A 20,168-nucleotide genomic window follows, 5' to 3' on the forward strand; every position below is an offset into this window, starting at 1 on the left:
GCGCCATTTGCGTATATTGCAGGGTGTAAACCTCTGCGGCTAGGTAGGGCTACACTTTAAGGACATATAGGACGAGATAAAAAATACAGTGATTTTAAATTAAACTTCTTTTCTTCTGTTGTGATATTTGTACAATATTTATCACAAGAAGTATTGTGTGTATTCTATTTCCTCTATTTTGATAGGGATAATTGTGGTAAATTTCTGCACTACTAAATCACTAGAATTCCAAAATTGTTAGTACATGTGGCTTTATTATTCTACGCGTTTCAGAGTTCAAGACTCCTTCATCCTGTGGTGTTTCCTGAAGAAGGAGTCTTGAACTCTGAAACGCGTAGACCAATAACGCCACATGTACTAATAATTCTGGAATTCTAGTGATTCAGCAGCGCAGAAATTTACCACAATTATTCCAATCTCTATCTAACGGATGGTCCCTCCAGGACTCGTGGATCTGCTGCAGGGAATCTTTTCAATGCTTCAACTCCACTACATCTGGTGAGTGCAATCCTATGGATTAACTTTTTACCCTTATCAGATAAGACACTATTTGCGCTCTTTCCTTCAACAGTTTTCATTTCCTCTATTTTATGTCTTCTTTCTAACTTTAATAATAATAATCTTTATTTTTATATAGCGCTAACCTATTCCGCAGCGCTTTACAGTTTTGCACACATTATCATCACTGTCCTCAATGGGGCTCACAATCTAAATTCCCTATCAGTATGTCTTTGGAATGTGGGAGGAAACCGGAGAACCCGGAGGAAACCCACGCAAATACGGAGAGAACATACAAACTCTTTGCAGATGTTGTCCAGGGTGGGGCTTGAATCCAGGACTCCAGCGCTGCAAGGCTGCAGTGCTATCCACTGAGCCACCGTGCTTTGCAGTTATATAAAAGTTAAGTTAAATTTTAACGGTGTTTTTCCTGTTGACGGTTCACCAATTGTCTTTCCTTTGGTCACTTTTTATCGCTAATAACCACTGCACATTGGGAAACCCTATAACATCTGTCATTTTGGTGATGTTCTGCCCAGCTGTCTAACAATCACAATTTGGCCTTTGTCAAAATCACTTACCGTATATACTCGAGTATAAGCCGACCCGAGTATAAGTCGACCCCCTTAATTTTGCAACAAAAAACTGGGAAAACTTATTGACTCGAGTATAAACCTAGGGTGGAAAATGCAGTAGCTACCGGTAAATGCCAAAAACAAAAATAGATACCAATAAAAGTAAAATTAATTGAGACATCAGTAGGTTAAGTGTTTTTGTATATCCATATTGAATCAGGAGCCCCATATAATGATCCAGTTCATTATGGCCCCATAAGATGCTCCATATTAAAATATGCCCCATATAATGCTCCATGCAGTTCTTTATGGCCCCATACATGCCCCATATAATGCTCCATACATTTCTTTATGGCCCCATAGATGCCCCATCTAATGCTCCATAGAGTTCATTATGGCCCCATAGATGCTCCATATAATGCTCCATGCAGTTCATTATGGCCCCATAGATGCCCCATATAATGCTCCATGCAGTTCATTATGGCCCCATAGATGCCCCATATAATGCTCCATACAGTTCTTTATGGCCCCATAGATGTCCCATATAATGCTCCATGCTGTTCTTTATGGCCCCATAGATGCCCCATATAATGCTCCATACAGTTCATCATTGCCCTATAGATGCTCCATATAAAACTGTGCCACATATAATGCTGCTGCTACAATAAAAAAAAAATGACATACTCACCTCTCGTCGCTGACTGCTGCTCCTCAGCGTCTCGTCTCTCCGCACTGACTGTTCAGGCAGAGGGCTGCGCGCACACTAATACGTCATCGCGCCCTCTGACCTGAACAGTCACTGCAGAGGACAGGAAGATGGAGCGGGTGGAGCGTCTTCCTCTGTCAGCTGTCACTGGTACCGCTCATTACAGGAATGAATATGCGGCTCCACCCCTCTGGGAGTGGAGTCCATATTCATTACTTTAATGAGCGGTACCATGTGACCGCTGAACAGAGGAAGACCTTATTCCTGGCCATATTTTTCTACATTCAACACATCTACTTGTTGTTGAAGGTGATCATTGTATAAGCGAAGTTTCATCAAAAGTCAAGATGAAGATAAACCTTCACTTCAGATCTTTATATGGCCCTTTTATAACCCTATATCACCTTTATAATTTGTAACCGTCCAATGTTTACTTCTCGATTCTCCTGTTTTGCGAATCGGTAAAATTCTATTCCTCTTTTATTGAATGGTTAAGTTTGTGCTGCCCGTGTGATAATTATCTATTATAATCTATAGATTGTGGAAGGCAAATGCCGTTCTCTAGATTTGTTTATTCTGTATTAACCTGTGAGCTGTTCTGCAAAACTGCAGGAACAATGTGGCACATTTTCCCAGTTGCATGTTATCTACCATTACCCTTGTACGGTGGTGGGGTACTCATCTTGACGCAGATGATAGCAAATTTGTCCTCTTGCCCCTAAGTTCTCATTTTCTCACTCTTCTTTGTTCTCTCTGTGTGCTGTAGTCAAATATCTCGATGTGTCAGCAGACCAAGATCACACCACATACTTGCATCTTATTAAAATGTGCTTACTAAAAAAAGCAGCATCTGTTAATAGGATACAGATCATGATGTGACTGGGGTCTAATCCTCCACGGTGTTTGGGAATTGTTCTAATACTGATCATCTTCTTGCATCAACTGGAATGGAGCAATCAGATTTCCTGATTATTGCATTTCTGTTGCTGTTACATAATATATAATGATCAGAAATCCCCTTCTAAAGCAGACGGATCAGAGCTACTTGTTAGATTCAAAAAAGTTAAAAATTCCAATTTACCAAAATACATACCAATAAAATTGTGCGGTCACTTTTGATCATTTTTCATATACAGTAAATCTACTGATTTCTATTCTAGGCGCCAAATGCAATCAGCCATGATAAAAGATGGCCTCATCTTATGGCTTGTACAAGAACTCGAGGACACAGATCATCTCTCTGACTACACAGTGGAGTATTCTGTGGCTCTGCTCATGAACCTCTGCCTACGCAGTGCAGGTGCGTGACTGCGTGTCTTCCATAACTTTGTGCTTGAAATTTCATTTTCTTAAAGCCATATAATTTTTTTTTTTGAGATATGGCACACTGGTAAAAAAGATGTTGCTTAATGTTCTTGTTACAATTTGTCTTATTCAGGAAAGAAAATGTGTGGTGAAAGTGCTGCCCTGGTGCTCAAAGTACTTTCTGACTTGCTAGGCCATGAGAATCATGAGGTTTGTATATTCTACCTATGCAATCTATACAGTTCTACTTAAAGAAGTTGTCCAGTGCTTGGACAACCCTTTCTCATACTCCACGCTTGGCCCCAATGAAAATAAAAAGGCTTAGGCTACATTCACACATCAGGTTTTTGCCATCAGGCACAATCCGTCGAATGTTGAAAAAAACGGATCCGTCACAGATTGTGAAAAACTGATGCGACATATCTGTTTTCTCAACGGATCCGACTAGCATATCCAGATAATTGGAATAAAAAAAAATTGGAGCATGGTCAGTTTCAAAAACCGGAATCCATCATTTTCCAGATCCGGCTCCCTTAGGCTTCCATTCTAGCAAAAAGCCGGAAGCGCTGGATCTGGCGCTTCCAGCTTTTTCGCCGAAGACAAAAAACGTTACTGTGTACGTTTTTTACAGACGCCAGAAACTACATTTTTGCCGTATCCGGTGAAAACCGGAAGAAACGCAAGGTCATCCGGCGCTAATACAAGTCTATGGGAGAAAACTGGATCCGGCGGCATCTTTCGCTGGATTCAGTTTATTCAAAATTTGCCGGATTGAGCCTGACGGCGAAAGACGGATGTGTGAAAGTAGCCTTATACTCGCCTCTTGTACCAGCACCATTCCAGTGGTGTTGGCACTCGCGCTCCCTAGGCTCCCGAGCGGTTATGACACGTGACCCCGGCGCCCAATCAGTGCTGGCGTCACTGTCTCTACCTTCGGACAAATCAAACATCAGGAGGAAGTCATGGATGCAGCTTCGCTCTCACTTCCTCATGATGTTCAATTTGTCCGAAGACGGAGACAGTGATGCCAGCAGTGATTTCGCGCCAAGCTCGCGTGTCTTAACAACCGCATGAGAGCCCCGGGGAGAACGAGTGCCGACACCGCGGGAACGGCGTTGGCACGGGAAGCGAGTATGAGCTTTTTTATTTTATTGGCACCAAACATTTAGATCAAGAAGGAGTTGTCCTAGTATTGGACAACCCCTTTATATATGAAAAATAAAATCTCCGTTTGGCCAACTGTTTGTCTATATGCTCTGTGTGCACACGTATTAGCCAATTTGTATCTTCATGATTTTATTATTGATCAACTACAGTGATGTCGGTCATCATTGCACCTCTAGAGCAGGGTGTTATGTTTGTGATCACACTTTGCTATATCGATTTTTAACCCTTCATAACATCTTGAATATTGCCTGTTTTTACTTTGGAGTTTGTTACTCCTCTACACTGTGTTTTTCTAAGTGACCCTCTTTGTTCCTGTGTCTACACCAATTCAGACCTGTATTATGTTTTAGTACTGTGGAGTTTAAAATTAATAAAATTCAGTTTTATACGATTTTCTAACTTCTTGGTTGTATGTCTCCATCTTTTTGTAGGAAATGAAATAATAATTAAAACTGTTACTTTTTTGTTTTAATAGCTTTTTCGTTGGGACACAGAAGGGACATTTTTAACAAAGATGTTTGCCTCTGTTTACGAACAAAGGAATGAGGCTTTTCTGGAGACCACCTTACCTGTGTTCATTTTGGGGGTGGGGGTTTTGAGACTTTTCTAAAAATCAGACTTATGATTTATGTATATTCATATAAAATTTGTTTTCAAGCCTCGAGAAAAAAAATATTGTGATCTGAATGAATGGGAAACTTGTGTGGGGACAACAGAGCTTCTATACCAGCAGATCTACAGAGATTAATGCATTTCTTGTTTATACCCTACAGATTCGACCCTATGTGAATGGAGCGCTCTATAGCATCCTTGCAGTTCCTTCAGTACGAGAAGAAGGCCGAGCCATGGTGAGATGCCACAATAAATGAACACATCTATGATGTTTAGTTTAGGGTATGTACAATAATAGTTGGATAATACATGATATCATTGAAGAAAAAAAAGGTAAAAAATAGCTTGTAGCCTTGTCCCTCTTAATGGGATAATTGAAAATATATCTACCATGGCAAATATTTCTGCTGTGCTCTTCACTGTACTGTATAGAAAGCACAATGTACAGAGATTTTTACTTGCCCTCCAGAACATTAATATAAAATGTATACACTTGGTTGGCAATATCACATGCAAGTGCTTGCTGTGTTTTCTGAATATATAATTGATTATTCCTCACCGAATGGACACATCTAGCTTTACTAATGATATGAGGGAGGGATGTGTGTCTGAAATGGCTTTAGAGTTGATTAAAGAGGTTATACAGGACTAAAAAACATGACTTTTAGAAACAGCGCCTCACTTGTCTATGGGTTGTGTTTGGTATTGCAGTTGTAAGGTATTGCCCCTTAACCTGTTAATGCCCTATGATGGATATACCCATCATTGACTTCATGGAGTAGGCTCAGGAGCTGAGCCTGCTCCACACTCTGCGGATGCTAGCTAAATTAAATTTCCAGCATCTATGTCTTAACAGCCATGGCCAGGGCAGAATTGCACCCACTAATGTGAACCTTTTAGATGCCACTGTCGGTCTGCTGAAGGCCCCCATCACTGCCATCTTGATCCTCCTATGAAACTGAGTCACAGGCTGAGTTTCATAGAAGACGGTGATTTAGACTATTGACTGAAATACTGTGATGTTGCTGTATGTGGTCTAAGAAATCAGACAATCTCAGATTAAAGTCCCCTAAAAGGACTTAAAAAAAGTAAAACAAAAAAGAGAGAAAAATCTAATATATAAAGCTGAATGTGTGTATGCGTGTATATCCGGGATTGGTATCTGCCGTCGCAGCTACAGCCACAAAATTTTGCACAGTCACACGTCTGGACCCCGAGAGCATCATAGGCTATGTTGTGAGGCAAAATTTTAACCCCGCGCGTTCCAATTCACCAAACAATTTTGCCCCTATCTACATAATGGGGAAAAAGTGAAAGAAAAAGTGTTGGAGGCAAATAGACAGCTGCCAGATGTGAACAAGGGGGACTTAAAGAGTGAGAGCGATGGCGCCAAAGAGTATATACCGTACAGTTGCTAAGGTGGGGCCCCGACATGGGATACTCACCACAAACGGGGATATGAACACACACGCAAAATGCGCCACACACTACCACGTGCTTGAACACATAAACCACCCTCCGCACACATTTCACCACACATACACCAACCTCGCCACATAAAAGTCGAAACACAAAAGTCGCCGCTCAAAACTCGCCACGCGCAAAACTCGCCACATGCAAAACTAGGCTCACGGAAAACTCGCCACACGTGCAAAACTCACCTCATGGAAAACTCGCCATGCGGAAAAATTGCCACATGCAAAAGTTGCCTCACACAAAACTTGCACATACTCAAAACGCGCCACGCGCAAAACTCGCCATGCGCAAAACTTGCTACACTAACCTGTCACATGCAACTCGACACAAAAAGTTGCTACACGCATGTCGCCACACAAAACTCATCTCACAAAAGTCGCTACATGCATGTCGCCACATGCAACTCAACACACACAACTTGACACATGAAACTCACCCTAAAACACACACAAGTCTGGTATTATACTTCAAAAATAAAAATCTGATTAATAAGCAGACAAACTACAAGAGCAACAAATGTACCATATAGGAAACACAGCAGCTGTCAGTCACATGACCTGTCTATTATGTGTATGTGTGAGCTAATATATGCTGCCAGGGGGGAGGGTTTCCTGTTGGCTGGGGATTTATCAGGCTGCCAATTTAGCTTACAAATACTGAGGTAAAAATACTGACCAAATAGCGTGTGAACGCGGACAAACTTGTATATACTGAGGGGAAAATGAGAGGTGTGAGGTGAAAATGAGGGGTGTGAGGTGAAAATGAAAAGATGTGAGTGCAAAATGAGAGGAGTGAGGGAAAATAGTGGAGTGATCGGAAAATGACAGATGTGAGGTCGAAATGACAAGTGTTAGGGGGGAATGAGAAGAGTGAGGGGAAAATAAGAGGAGTGAGGGGGAAAATGAGAGGTGTAAGGGAGAAAATGAGAGATGTGAGGGGGAAAATGAGAGGCGTGATGGGAAAATAAGAGAAATGAGGTGCTATAACTAACCACAGATATTAACTATGCCCAGGCAACGCCGGGCTCTTCAGCTAGTATAAAATAAAGAAATAAAAATAGCGTCCTTTTCCCTTTATTAAAAACTAGATGGTAGCCCGATTCTAACGCATCGGGTATTCTAGAACAGGGGTCCCCAACTCCAGTCCTCAAGGCCCACCAACAGGTCATGTTTTCAGGATTTCCTTTGCATTGCACAGGTGATGCAATTATTACCTGGGCAAGACTAAGGAAATCCTGAAAACATGACATGTTGGTGGGCCTTGAGGACTGGAGTTGGGGACCCCTGTTCTAGAATATGTATGTAGTTTATTTGTGAAGTTTTCAAAATAATGCAATTTATACACCGGATTTGGCCGGCCGGGCGCGACAAATTAGCGAAGTGTGGTTCAAATTCCGCGCCAATTCGCGGCCGGACTGCGCCTGTCACCGATTGTTCGCGGCCGGCCACGTAGTATATAGCACAGCCCATGCAGTGTATAACACAGCCTATGCAGTATATAGCACAGGCCGCGTAGTATATAACACAGCCACGTAGTATATAGCACAGCCACGTAGTATATTGCCCAGCCATGTATATTGCACAGCCACGTAGTATATAGCACAGCTGACATAGTATATAGCACATCTCACGCAGTATATAACACAGCCACGTAGTATATTGCCCAGCCACGTAATATATTGCACAGCTACGTAGTATATCGCACAGATCACAAGGTATAGCACAGCTCATGTAGTATATAGCACAGCTTACGCAGTATATAACACAGCTACGTAGTATATTGCCCAGCCACATAATATATTGCACAGCCCACGTAGTATATAGCACAGAGACGCTGTATATAACACAGCTCACGCAATATATAACACAGCGATGTAGTATATAGCACAGCCCACGTAGTATATAGCACAGAGACGTTGTATATAACACAGCCCACGCAGTATATAACACAGCCCACGTAGTATATAACACAGCCCATGTAGTATTTAGCAATGTGGGCACCATATCCCTGTTAAAAGAAAGAATTAAAATAAAAAATAGTTATATACTCGCCTTCCGGCGGCCCCCGGATCCAGGTGAGGCGTTTAGCGATGCTCTTCGCGACGCTCCGGTCCCAAGAATGCATTGCGGTCTCGCGAGATGATGATGTAGCGAGACCGCTATGTCATCATGTCGCGAGGCCGCAATGCATGGCCTGGAGCGTCGTGAGGAGCGGGAAAGGCGCCGGAAGGTGAGTATATAATGATTTTTTATTTTTTTTTATTATTTTTAACATTAGATGTTTTTACTATTGATGCTGCATAGGCAGCATCAATAGTAAAAAATTTGGTCACACAGGGTTAATAGCAGCGTTAACGGACTGCATTACACCGCGGCGTAACGCAGCCATTAACCCTGTGTGAGCGCTGACTGGAGGGGAGTATGGAGGGGGCACTGACAGAGCGTATGAAGGGGCGAATTCGCAGCCGGACTGTGCCCATTGCTGATTGGTTGCGGCCTGCCGGCCACGACCAATCAGCGATGCGGCATTTCCATGACAGACAAAATTGTATCAGTGCAAAAACTACGGGGTGGGCCATTTATATGAATACACCTAAATAAAGTGGGAATGGTTGGTGATATCAACTTCCTGTTTGTGGCACATTAGTATATGGGAGAGGGAAAACTTTTCAAGATGGGTGGTGACCATGGCGGCCATATTGAAGTTGGCCATTTTGGATCCAACTTTATTTTTTTCAATGGGAAGAGTGTCATGTGTTGCATCAAACTTATAGAGAATTTCACATGAAAACAATGGTGTGCTTGGTTTTAATGTAACTTTATTCTTCCATGAGTTATTTACCAGTTTATAACCACTTATAAAATGTGTTCAAAGTGCTGCCCGTTGTGTTGGATTGTCAATGCAACCCTCTTCTCCCACACTTGACACACTGATCGCAACACCCGACTTTTGGGACAATTTTTAGGGGTCAAAAAGTCGTCTTATATGCCGGAAAATACGGTAGTTTTTTTTTAGCTTCCAGCAGTTGTTTACCCATCCAACAAAGTGATATTCCATTTTTAGATTTGATAGTATAACTCCCTGATCAGTGGGGGCTTCATCTATTCATATAATATTTAGGTAAAGCAGACATCAACTGTTCTCCTAGTTGAGATATATATATATATATATATACAGTATATATATATATATACAGTATATATATATATATATGTATATATATATATACTGTATATTCGAGATAGAGATATACAGTGGGGCAAAAAAGTATTTAGTCAGTCAGCAATAGTGCAAGTTCCACCACTTAAAAAGATGAGAGGCGTCTGTAATTTACATCATAGGTAGACCTCAACTATGGGAGACAAACTGAGAAAAAAAAATCCAGAAAATCACATTGTCTGTTTTTTTAACATTTTATTTGCATATCATGGTGGAAAATAAGTATTTGGTCAGAAACAAACAATCAAGATTTCTGGCTCTCACAGACCTGTAACTTCTTCTTTAAGAGTCTCCTCTTTCCTCCACTCATTACCTGTAGTAATGGCACCTGTTTAAACTTGTTATCAGTATAAAAAGACACCTGTGCACACCCTCAAACAGTCTGACTCCAAACTCCACTATGGTGAAGACCAAAGAGCTGTCAAATGACACCAGAAACAAAATTGTAGCCCTGCACCAGGCTGGGAAGACTGAATCTGCAATAGCCAACCAGCTTGGAGTGAAGAAATCAACAGTGGGAGCAATAATTAGAAAATGGAAGACATACAAGACCACTGATAATCTCCCTCGATCTGGGGCTCCACGCAAAATCCCACCCCGTGGGGTCAGAATGATCACAAGAACGGTGAGCAAAAATCCCAGAACCACGCGGGGGGACCTAGTGAATGAACTGCAGAGAGCTGGGACCAATGTAACAAGGCCTACCATAAGTAACACACTACGCCAGCATGGACTCAGATCCTGCAGTGCCAGACGTGTCCCACTGCTTAAGCCAGTACATGTCCGGGCCTGTCTGAAGTTTGCTAGAGAGCATTTGGATGATCCAGAGGAGTTTTGGGAGAATGTCCTATGGTCTGATGAAACCAAACTTGAACTGTTTGGTAGAAACACAACTTGTCGTGTTTGGAGGAAAAAGAATACTCAGTTGCATCCATCAAACACCATACCTACTGTAAAGCATGGTGGTGGAAACATCATGCTTTGGGGCTGTTTCTCTGCAAAGGGGCCAGGACGACTGATCCGGGTACATGAAAGAATGAATGGGGCCATGTATCGTGAGATTTTGCGTGCAAACCTCCTTCCATCAGCAAGGTCATTGAAGATGAAACGTGGCTGGGTCTTTCAACATGACAATGATCCAAAGCACACCGCCAGGGCAACGAAGGAGTGGCTTCGTAAGAAGCATTTCAAGGTCCTGGAGTGGCCTAGCCAGTCTCCAGATCTCAACCCTATAGAAAACCTTTGGAGGGAGTTGAAAGTCCGTGTTGCCAAGCGAAAAGCCAAAAACATCACTGCTCTAGAGGAGATCTGCATGGAGGAATGGGCCAACATACCAACAACAGTGTGTGGCAACCTTGTGAAGACTTACAGAAAACGTTTGACCTCTGTCATTGCCAACAAAGTATATATTACAAAGTATTGAGATGAAATTTTGTTTCTGACCAAATACTTATTTTCCACCATAATATGCAAATAAAATGTTAAAAAAACAGACATTGTGATTTTCTGGATTTTTTTTTTCTCAGTTTGTCTCCCATAGTTGAGGTCTACCTATGATGTAAATTACAGACGCCTCTCATCTTTTTAAGTGGTGGAACTTGCACTATTGCTGACTGACTAAATACTTTTTTGCCCCACTGTATATATATATATATATATATATATATATATATATATATATATATATATATATATACATATATATATATACACTGCTCAAAAATATAAAGGGAACACTGAAATCCCACATCCTAGATATCACTGAATGAAATACTCCAATTGTAAATCTTTATTCATTACATAGTGGAATGTGTTGAGAACAATAAAACCTAAAAATTATCAACTTAAATCACAACTAATATCCCACGGAGGTCTGGAGTTGGAATGATACTCAAAATCAAAGTGGAAAATTAAGTTACAGGCTTATCCAACTTCAGTGGAAATGCTTCAAGACCAGGAAATGATGCTCAGTAGTGTGTGTGGCCTCCACGTGCCTGTATGACCTCTCTACAATGCCTGGGCATGCTCCTGATGAGGTGGCGGATGGTCTCCTGAGGGATCTTCTCCCAGACCTTGACTAAAGCATCCGCCAACTCCTGGACAGTCTGTGATGCAACGTGACATTGGTGGATGGTGCGAGACATGATGTCTCAGATGTGTTCAATCGGATTCAGGTCTGTGGAACGGGCGGGCCAGTCCATAGCTTCAATGCCTTCATTTTGCAGGAAATGCTGACACACTCCAGCCACATAAGGTTTGGCATTGTCCTGCATTAGGAGGAACCCAGGGCCAACCGTACCAGCATATGGTCTCACAAGGGGTCTGAGGATCTCATCTCGATATCTAATGGCAGTCAGGCTACCTCTGGAGAGCACATGGAGGGCTGTGCGGCCCTCCAAACAAATGCCACCACCTCACACCATTACTGACCCACTGCCAAACTGGTCATGTTGAAGGATGTTGCAGGCAGTAGATCGCTCTCCACAGCGTCTCCAGACTCTGTCACGTCTGTCACATGTGCTCAGTGTGAACCTGCTTTCATCTGTGAAGAGCACAGGGCGCCAGTAGCGAATTTGCCAATCCTGGTGTTCTGTGGCAAATGCCAAGCATCCTGCACGGTGTTGGGCTGTGAGCACAACCCCCATCTGTGGACGTCGGGCACTCAGACCATCCTTATGGAGTTGGTTTCTAACCCTTTGTGCAGACACATGCATATTTATGACCTGCTGGAGGTCATTTTGCAGGGCTCTGGCAGTGCTCCTCCTGTTCCTCCTTGCGCAAAGGCTGAGGTAGCGGTCCTGCTGCTGGGTTGTTGCCCTCCTACGGCCACCTCCACGTCTCCTGGTGTACTGGCCTGTCTCCTGGTAGTGCCTCCAGCCTCTGGACACTACGCTGACAGACACAGCAAACCTTCTTGCCACAGCTCGCATTGATGTGCCATCCTGGATGAGCTGCGCTACCTGAGCCACTTTTGTGGGTTGTAGAGACCGTCTCATGCTACCACAAGTGTGAAAGCCCAATCAACATTCAAAAGTGACCAAAACATCAGCCGGAAAGCATTGATACTGAGATGTGGTCTATGGTCCCCACCTGCAGAATCACTCCTTTTTTGAGTGTGTCTTGATAATTGCCAATAATTTCCATCTGTTGTCTATTCCATTTGCACAACAGAATGTGAAATTGATTCTCAAACAGTGTTGCTTCCTAAGTGGACAGTTTGATTTCACAGAAGTTTGACTTACTTGGAGTTATATTCTGTTGTTTAAGTGTTGTTTAAGTAATGAACACATATAAACGCAACACTTGATTTTGCTCCCATTTCTCATGAGCAGTTTGCAGACGTCAACATTGTGAATTGAATGGCCCATTTTACAGATGGGGTTATGGTATGGGCTTGCATATGTTATAGACAATGAACACAGGTGCATTTTATTGATGCCATTTTGAATTCACAGAGATACCGTGACGAGATTCTTGTTGTGCTGTTCATCCACAATTGTCACCTCATGTTACAGTATGATAATGCACAGCCCCATGTTGTAAGGTTCTGTACACAATTCCTGGAAGCTGAAAACATCCCAATTCTTGCATGGCAGCATACTCACCGGACATGTCACCCAATCAACATATTTGGGATGCTCAGGATTGGCTTATTCGACAGCGTGTTCAAGTTCCTGCCAAGAACTTCACACAGCCATTGAAAAGGAGAGGACCAATATTCCACAGGCCTCAATCAAAAACCTGATCAACTGTATGCAAAGAAGATTTGTTGCACTGCGTGAAGCACATGGTGGTCTGGTTTTCTGACACACATTCCCCCCAGGACACCCCCAATACTGTAAAACTACACATTTTAGAGTGATCTTTATAGTGGCCAGCCTATGGCACGCCTTTGCAATATTCATGCTTTCTAATCACAATCTGGACATGCCATACCTGTCGGGTGGATGGATTACATCGGCAAAGGAGAAGTGCTTATTAACACAGATTTAGACAAATTTGTGAAAAATATTTAAGAGATAAAGGCCCTTCGTTTAGATATCCAAAAATAAGATCTACCCCGGAAATAAACCCTATCATGATTTTGCAGGCTTTTTGGAGTATGCTTAATATATAATCCCTAGTTACAGTTCAATAAAAAAAGGTTCCAGGCAGCTAAATTGTTTTAAAGAATACAGCAGGACCCTTCATCAAGGAAAGCAGACTCCCCCAAAAGAATCACACTCACCAGACCTCAAACAGAGTTGGTAAGTGTCAATGGTGGATGGGCTTTCACACAAAGATCTGGTTCACAGTCAGGTCCCTCGCCTTTCCAGCTGCATTGAGCTTCCCCACTAGGGAGCCAAACACTGCGGAACGCATGGGAACCTGACAGTGACGCAGATGTGTGTGAGAGCCCTACCACTATCAGCACTTCCCAACTCTAATTGTTTTGGGTCAGGTGAGTGTGATTGTTTTGAGGCGGTCTGCTTTCCTTAATGAAGGGTCCTACTGTATTCTAACATATTTACTTTTTTACATTGACCATAACAAAAATTCAGCCAGCAGAGAGGAGTTTTTGGTAGACAAGAAGTCTTTTTATATACAGTTTAAAGGGAACCTGTCACCCCCCCCCCCCCCCCCCCCCCCCCCGCGTTTTTAACTAAAAGAGCCACATTGTGCAGCACAAATGCTGCATTCTGTCGAGGTGGCTCTTTTCGTTGGGGTCCCTGCCAACGCTGAACAATTCATTTTTAGAATTTGCCTTTCCTACCTGTAGATTGTCAGGGGGGCATGTCTTTTCCCCCCTGACACAAATGCCTCCCAGCCATCACTCAGGGCCGGCGTCCGGGTGCCGCCTCCGTTTCCTTCCTGAACGTCGCCTGCGCTGTAAGTTTTTTTTTTTCAGGCATGTGCAGTTTGCACTGCCCTTCGACTCCCATCACATGATGGGAACTTACAGCGCAGGCGCCGGGGACGTTCAGGAAGGAAATGGAGGCAGCGCATGGATGCCCTGAGTGATGGCTGGGAGGCATTTGTGTCAGGAGAGAAAAGACACGCCCCCCTGCAAACTACAGGTAGGAAAGGCAAATTCTAAAAACGAATAGTTCAGCATTGGCAGGGACCCTAACTAATAGAGCCACATTGACAGAATGCAGCATTAGTGCTGCACAAGGTGGCTCTTTTAATTAAAACCGCCTGGGGGGTGACTGGTTCCCTATAAAAGTATCATGAAATTCCAGTATATTGTAGTATCAATGATGGCACCCTTGAAATATTTTACTTTTCAGCATAATTGTGGCTATGGAAAAAGACCTGTTCACAAATGATGTACAGCCATGAGTAAATTATAAAAGTAAATCTTTATTAATTGTATCAAACAAACAAAAGGTTAAAAACACGGAGTACCCTGTAATTTATTCCTGGCTACATTGCCTTTTTGAATGTCGTAGATCTATTTAACCTTTTTACATGTATATCGGTACGGTAACTGCCTGGACACTTTTTTTTTTACCGATTCTGCTTTTGTTGGTGAATAGACTTCCGCTGCCTACTGTGGTACAGTACCGTATGCACCACTAAATGGAGGAACAAGAAATATACTGTACTATGACCCACAGGCAACATGAGTTAAAATTGAAAGCACTATGCCGTCGAGTACACGAAAGAAATCGTGGAGAACTCCCTGGGCAAAAATCTTACTGCTTTCTGCAAAGAGAAGATGTTAGATGTCTGAATGGACTGAAAATGGCGAGCAGAATACGATAACCTCAGTCAACAAGTGTGCAAGGGAACTGTAAGGAAGCGCAAGTATGGATCAGGTCGGCATCTATTATTTCCTGAGCTAGAAGACTGTGAATGGGCTGCTGACAGAAGAGCAAAGGTTTGGGTTGTGCACAAGGCTGATATTCAAGAATTTGTGCAATTAGAAATGTATCCAGAAGACTTCAAAGCATCACATGACTGGCTAGACGGCTTTCTTCAGTGATGTGAACGGTCTCCAAAAAGATCCACAGTAATGTTTAAAGGGAAGGTGTCACCAGTTTTCTTGTAGTTTGTTTTTTTGTGAAATTAAGCTTAAAATAGTCATTAAAATGTATTAATGCAATATTTGCAAACATTTCTATATGAAAAATATTATATATATTTTTTACAAATATATATAATTTCCACTAGGGGGAGCATTTTCCGTTTTAGACCTCAAGCAGCTATAGTAAGACTTACCAGCTTTACTGTTAGCTGGAAAATTTGGGCAGTGACTGCTGACATCATTTCCCTCACCTTTTGGGTGGCCTCTTATCCCTGGGGCAGAATGAAGAGTAGCATCACAGGGCAGCGCCATTTTGTGGGTGACTGCCCTGTGATCTTCTATCACCAGCAGTTAGGGTACCGTCACACTATACGATTTACCTACGATCACGACCAGCGATATGACCTGGCCATGATCGTAGGTAAATCGTAGTGTGGTCGCTGGGGAGCTGTCACACAGACAACTCTCCAGCGACCAAGGATGCCGAGGTCCCTGGGTAACCAGGGTAAACATCGGGTAACTAAGCGCAGGACCGCGCTTAGTTACCCGATGTTTACCCTGGTTACAAGCGTTAAACTAAAAAAAAACAAACAGCACATACTTACATCTGGTGTCCGTCACATCCCTTGCCGTCTGCTTCCCGCACTCAGTGACTGCTGGCCGTAAAGTGAAAGTGAAAGCACAGCCGCTGTGCTCTGCTTTCACTTTACGGCCGGCAGTCACAGTGCGGGAAGCAGAGACGGCAAGGGACCTGACGGACACCAGAATGTAAGTATGTGCTGTTTGGTTTTTTTTAGTTTAACGCTTGTAACCAGGGTAAACATCGGGTAACTAAGCGCGGTCCTGCGCTTAGTTACCCGATGTTTACCCTGGTTACAAGCGAACGCATCGCTGGATCGCATCGCTAGATCGCTAGATCGGTGTCACACACACCGATCTAGCGATGACAGCGGGAGATCCAGCGATGAAAGAAAGTTCCATACGATCTGCTACGACGTACGATTCTCAGCAGGATCCCTGATCGCTGCTGCGTGTCAGACACAGCGATATCGTAACGATATCGCTGGAACGTCACGAATCGTACCGTCGTAGCGATCGAAATGTTATAGTGTGACGGTACCCTTACTGTCTCTCTCTCTCCCATCAGTCTCTCTCACCCAGATGACATGATTCTCTTACCTCCCTCCACAACGCCTGGCCATTCACTGCAGCTCCTTATCTTATCTTAGGAAGGGATGAATCACAACTCCTACTGAGCAGCTGACAGCTCCTGCTCTGATAATGCTAATGGTACACTGTTCCTCCTTGATGTCTTTGCAGTCTCTGATACTCTGCCCCAGCTTTTTACTCCTGTCAGTCTAGGATCTGTTCTGCTGGAAGCAGTACTGCTAAGGCTAGGTTCACATTGCGTTAGTGTAACCCGTTTAGCGCTAGCGGGTTGCGCTAACGCAATGTTTTTAATGGGGCTGCGTCCCGGGGTCGCGGTACGTCCCTGCTCTCGCAGATCCCCGATCTGCGAGAGCGGGGAACGGACCGCGGGCGCGCCTCGGACGCTGCAAGCAGCATCCGCGGCGCGCCAGGAAACACCGGCGCGTCGCATAGCGCGTGCCGAACATGGCACGCGCTAGTGCTGCGCGTTCCCATTGCTGTGAATGGGCGCGCTAACGGAAGCGTTGCACGGCATTAATTTCACCGTGCAACGCTGTCCGTTAGCGCTTTCCCATTAACGCAATGTGAACCCAGCCTTATGCTTGCAGATCCGAGGGCTCAATGAATATGGCAGCAGAATACTCCCACTAATGTGAATTGTGCAGCCCATAGAGGCCTGCCCAGTTCACGACAGTGACAGTTCTATTGCAATAGATAGTCGGTGTCCGTTTCCTATGACCATGGGATGCCATACGATGACACTGATAGTGTCGTGCTGCTACTGTGTAAGCAAGATGTCAGCCTCCAGTGCCTTTTTTAAACTCCTATAATTCATGAAATATGTTTCAAATGCAATCAAAGCTTGGTTATAACAGCATGTTATGCTACATTACATTGATTTATTAATGATCTACAAACGCGGTACCTTCCCTTTCAGCTTTAAGATGTTGAAGTTACTAAACGTCCACTTGAATTCAAGTCCTTTGTTGATGGCATCGACTTTTCTAAATATCAACTTTCCAACATGATTGCTTTGTATAAAACTGGAGGGTTTATGGGCCAAGAGTCTGAAACCACAATTGATCAGCGGGGTGGCTCTTCTGTCTACGTTCCCTCCACTGGTTATGAAAGAAGTGCACGTGTTACCTGGATTTTGGCAATTTGTCTGGATGGAACTAAATCCCCACCTGTAATCATTATTGGACGTGTTTCAATTTATAATTTATATTCTGGAAACCGAAAAAGCCTGGTGCACACAAGCAGTTATATGGAAATAGGTCTGTGCCATTTTAGCTAATCAAAGTAGCTGTAAAATGATGCCCCTACAGATCTGCTTTACTGCCCAGAAATGTACATTCAATTACTGTGATTTGCATTCAGAGATAGTCACCACCAAGTCCATGGGCACATCCCTGACAACTTAGTTGAGTTTTAAAGTACCGGTATATGAAGGCATAGTGTTTTATCTACACCAGGTTCCAATACAGTGTGTTGTGTGAAGAATTTACTTTCCAGTATGCAAATCATCAAAGGAAACAAACCTTCAACTGGCAACAAAGGCATACGTCCGAGTCCCGTTTTGCAGGGGGTTCGTACATAAGCTCAGACGGGAGCAACGAACGGGTATTAAAACGCAGTGTGAAAGAACCCTTTGTTGCCACTTGAATATTTGTTTGCTTATGTGATCTGCGTTCTGGGACGAGTGACATTGCCTTCTTGTGCATTGTTTTCGGACATGTACGCCTACTGGAAGCGGATACTCAGACATAGTAGTCTGGGTGTCTGTCTCCAGTAGGCGTACACTCCCGAAAATGATGTACGACAGAACGCACGTTCGCTCTATTGGCACCATTATAGCCTAAAACCCTGTCGGTGTATGCGCCCGAGTCCCGTTTTGAGAGCACATGTGCTCTGAAGTCTCCACAATTCTGAGTACAGCTCTGGACTCCGCATTAGTAGAAAAAAGCAATGAGTTTACAAAGGTGTTTTTATGTTATCAAAACCACACAAATTAGATTAAAGTTGTCCAAAACTTCTGATTATGGCGGGATTGGCTGAACATTTACTGTGCATGGGAGCCTATGTCCCTGGGAGGTAAGCCACTTTCAGAGGTGACTAGCCACAGCGTTCTCCTCTAACTATTGAAAGCACATACAGTAAGCTTTTGGTTCATCTATATGGGGAATTCGGGATAACTGTCTGCTAAACAACAAATGCCTAAAGTTACGTTTAAATGAAATGTTTTGGGTTTAACATCTTTGGATCTTATTGTATATCTTGTGTTGCTTTTCTAGGGGATGCAGGAGCTCCTGCGATGTTTTATTAAAGAAGGAAACCAAGATATGAACCGTCAGATTGAGTTCATCATACGGCAACTCAATTCAGGTATTTATGACATCTCCTATAGGTTTAAACACAATCCATCTGGTTATGAGTGATTCAGTGCATCCTCGTTATATAGGATCAGGTCTTCCACAATTAATTAAAATTTAAAAACACACTTTCTTTGCCCCTTCATCTCCCCTGGATACATTTTGGATGTTCACGCATCCTAAAGGTTTGTGAGACACTGACATTATTGAATGTGCAGAATTTTAAAGACTCGTGTTACAAGATTAGGCATTTGAAGGGCACTAGAGGGGGGCCATCCTTCCACTAATATTAGTGATTCATATCTTTACCCACGAAATATATTCTGTGGCCTCAATCGACATCTGTTAATTCATTGCAGATCCACAGTTACAAGCACTGTAGCGAAAGGGCAAAAATATTTATTGTCACCAATATTTGACATTTTTATTTTGTACCAGAAGAGAAATTTGATGTAGCTTCGGACTCTGATGATGACGAAGAAGTGGAAGATGAAGAGGTTAGTGCATTGAGATGATCAAACGAAAATCACAGAAGACTAATATTTATAGTTTCTCCAAAAATAATAATTACATTTTCACTGACTAATCCAATTGGAGTAAGAAGAAATTGTTAAAGGGAACCTGTCACCCCCAAAATCGAAGGTGAGCTAAGCCTACCAGCATCAGGGGCTTATCTACAGCATTGGAATGCTGTAGATAAGCCCCCAATGTATCCTGAAAGATGAGAAAAAGAGGTTAGATTATACTCACCCAGGGGCGGTCCCGGTCCGGTTCTGGTCCGATGGGCGTTGCGGTCCGGTCCGGGGCCTCCCATCCTCTTATGATGACATCCTCTTCTAGTATACACGCTTCGGCGCAGGCGTACTTTGTCTGCCCTGTTGAGTGCAGAGCAAAGTACTGCATTGCGCAAGCGCCGGAACCACAGATCCTAGTTAGAATCTTCACTGAATAAATAAGATCCGGTGGTAGGTCAAGCACTACGTGTTTCATCATAATTCATGACTGCTATGATCATCGGGGCTAGCAGTTATGAATAAAGCATTCAATATGTTTCCGATATTATCCTGACGCAATGTATC

The 20,168-nt window shown here is 43.2% G+C and overlaps 1 protein-coding gene across 3 annotated transcripts in view; it reads left to right on the top strand.

Annotated features, from left to right (window-relative positions):
• ARMC9 (armadillo repeat containing 9) overlaps nucleotides 1-20,168 on the top strand; it is a 290,214-nt gene that overhangs the window by 236,455 nt on the left and 33,591 nt on the right. For all 3 annotated transcript variants that reach the window (XM_069727004.1, XM_069727005.1, XM_069727006.1), the window contains 5 exons: nucleotides 2,940-3,079; nucleotides 3,218-3,294; nucleotides 5,025-5,099; nucleotides 19,012-19,102; nucleotides 19,528-19,586. In XM_069727004.1, coding sequence (XP_069583105.1) covers nucleotides 2,940-3,079; nucleotides 3,218-3,294; nucleotides 5,025-5,099; nucleotides 19,012-19,102; nucleotides 19,528-19,586 — 442 coding nt within the window. The remainder of the gene's footprint in view (nucleotides 1-2,939; nucleotides 3,080-3,217; nucleotides 3,295-5,024; nucleotides 5,100-19,011; nucleotides 19,103-19,527; nucleotides 19,587-20,168) is intronic.

Source organism: Ranitomeya imitator, chromosome 5, assembly GCF_032444005.1.
Source record: "Ranitomeya imitator isolate aRanImi1 chromosome 5, aRanImi1.pri, whole genome shotgun sequence".
In the NCBI taxonomy this organism is placed as follows: domain Eukaryota; kingdom Metazoa; phylum Chordata; class Amphibia; order Anura; family Dendrobatidae; genus Ranitomeya; species Ranitomeya imitator.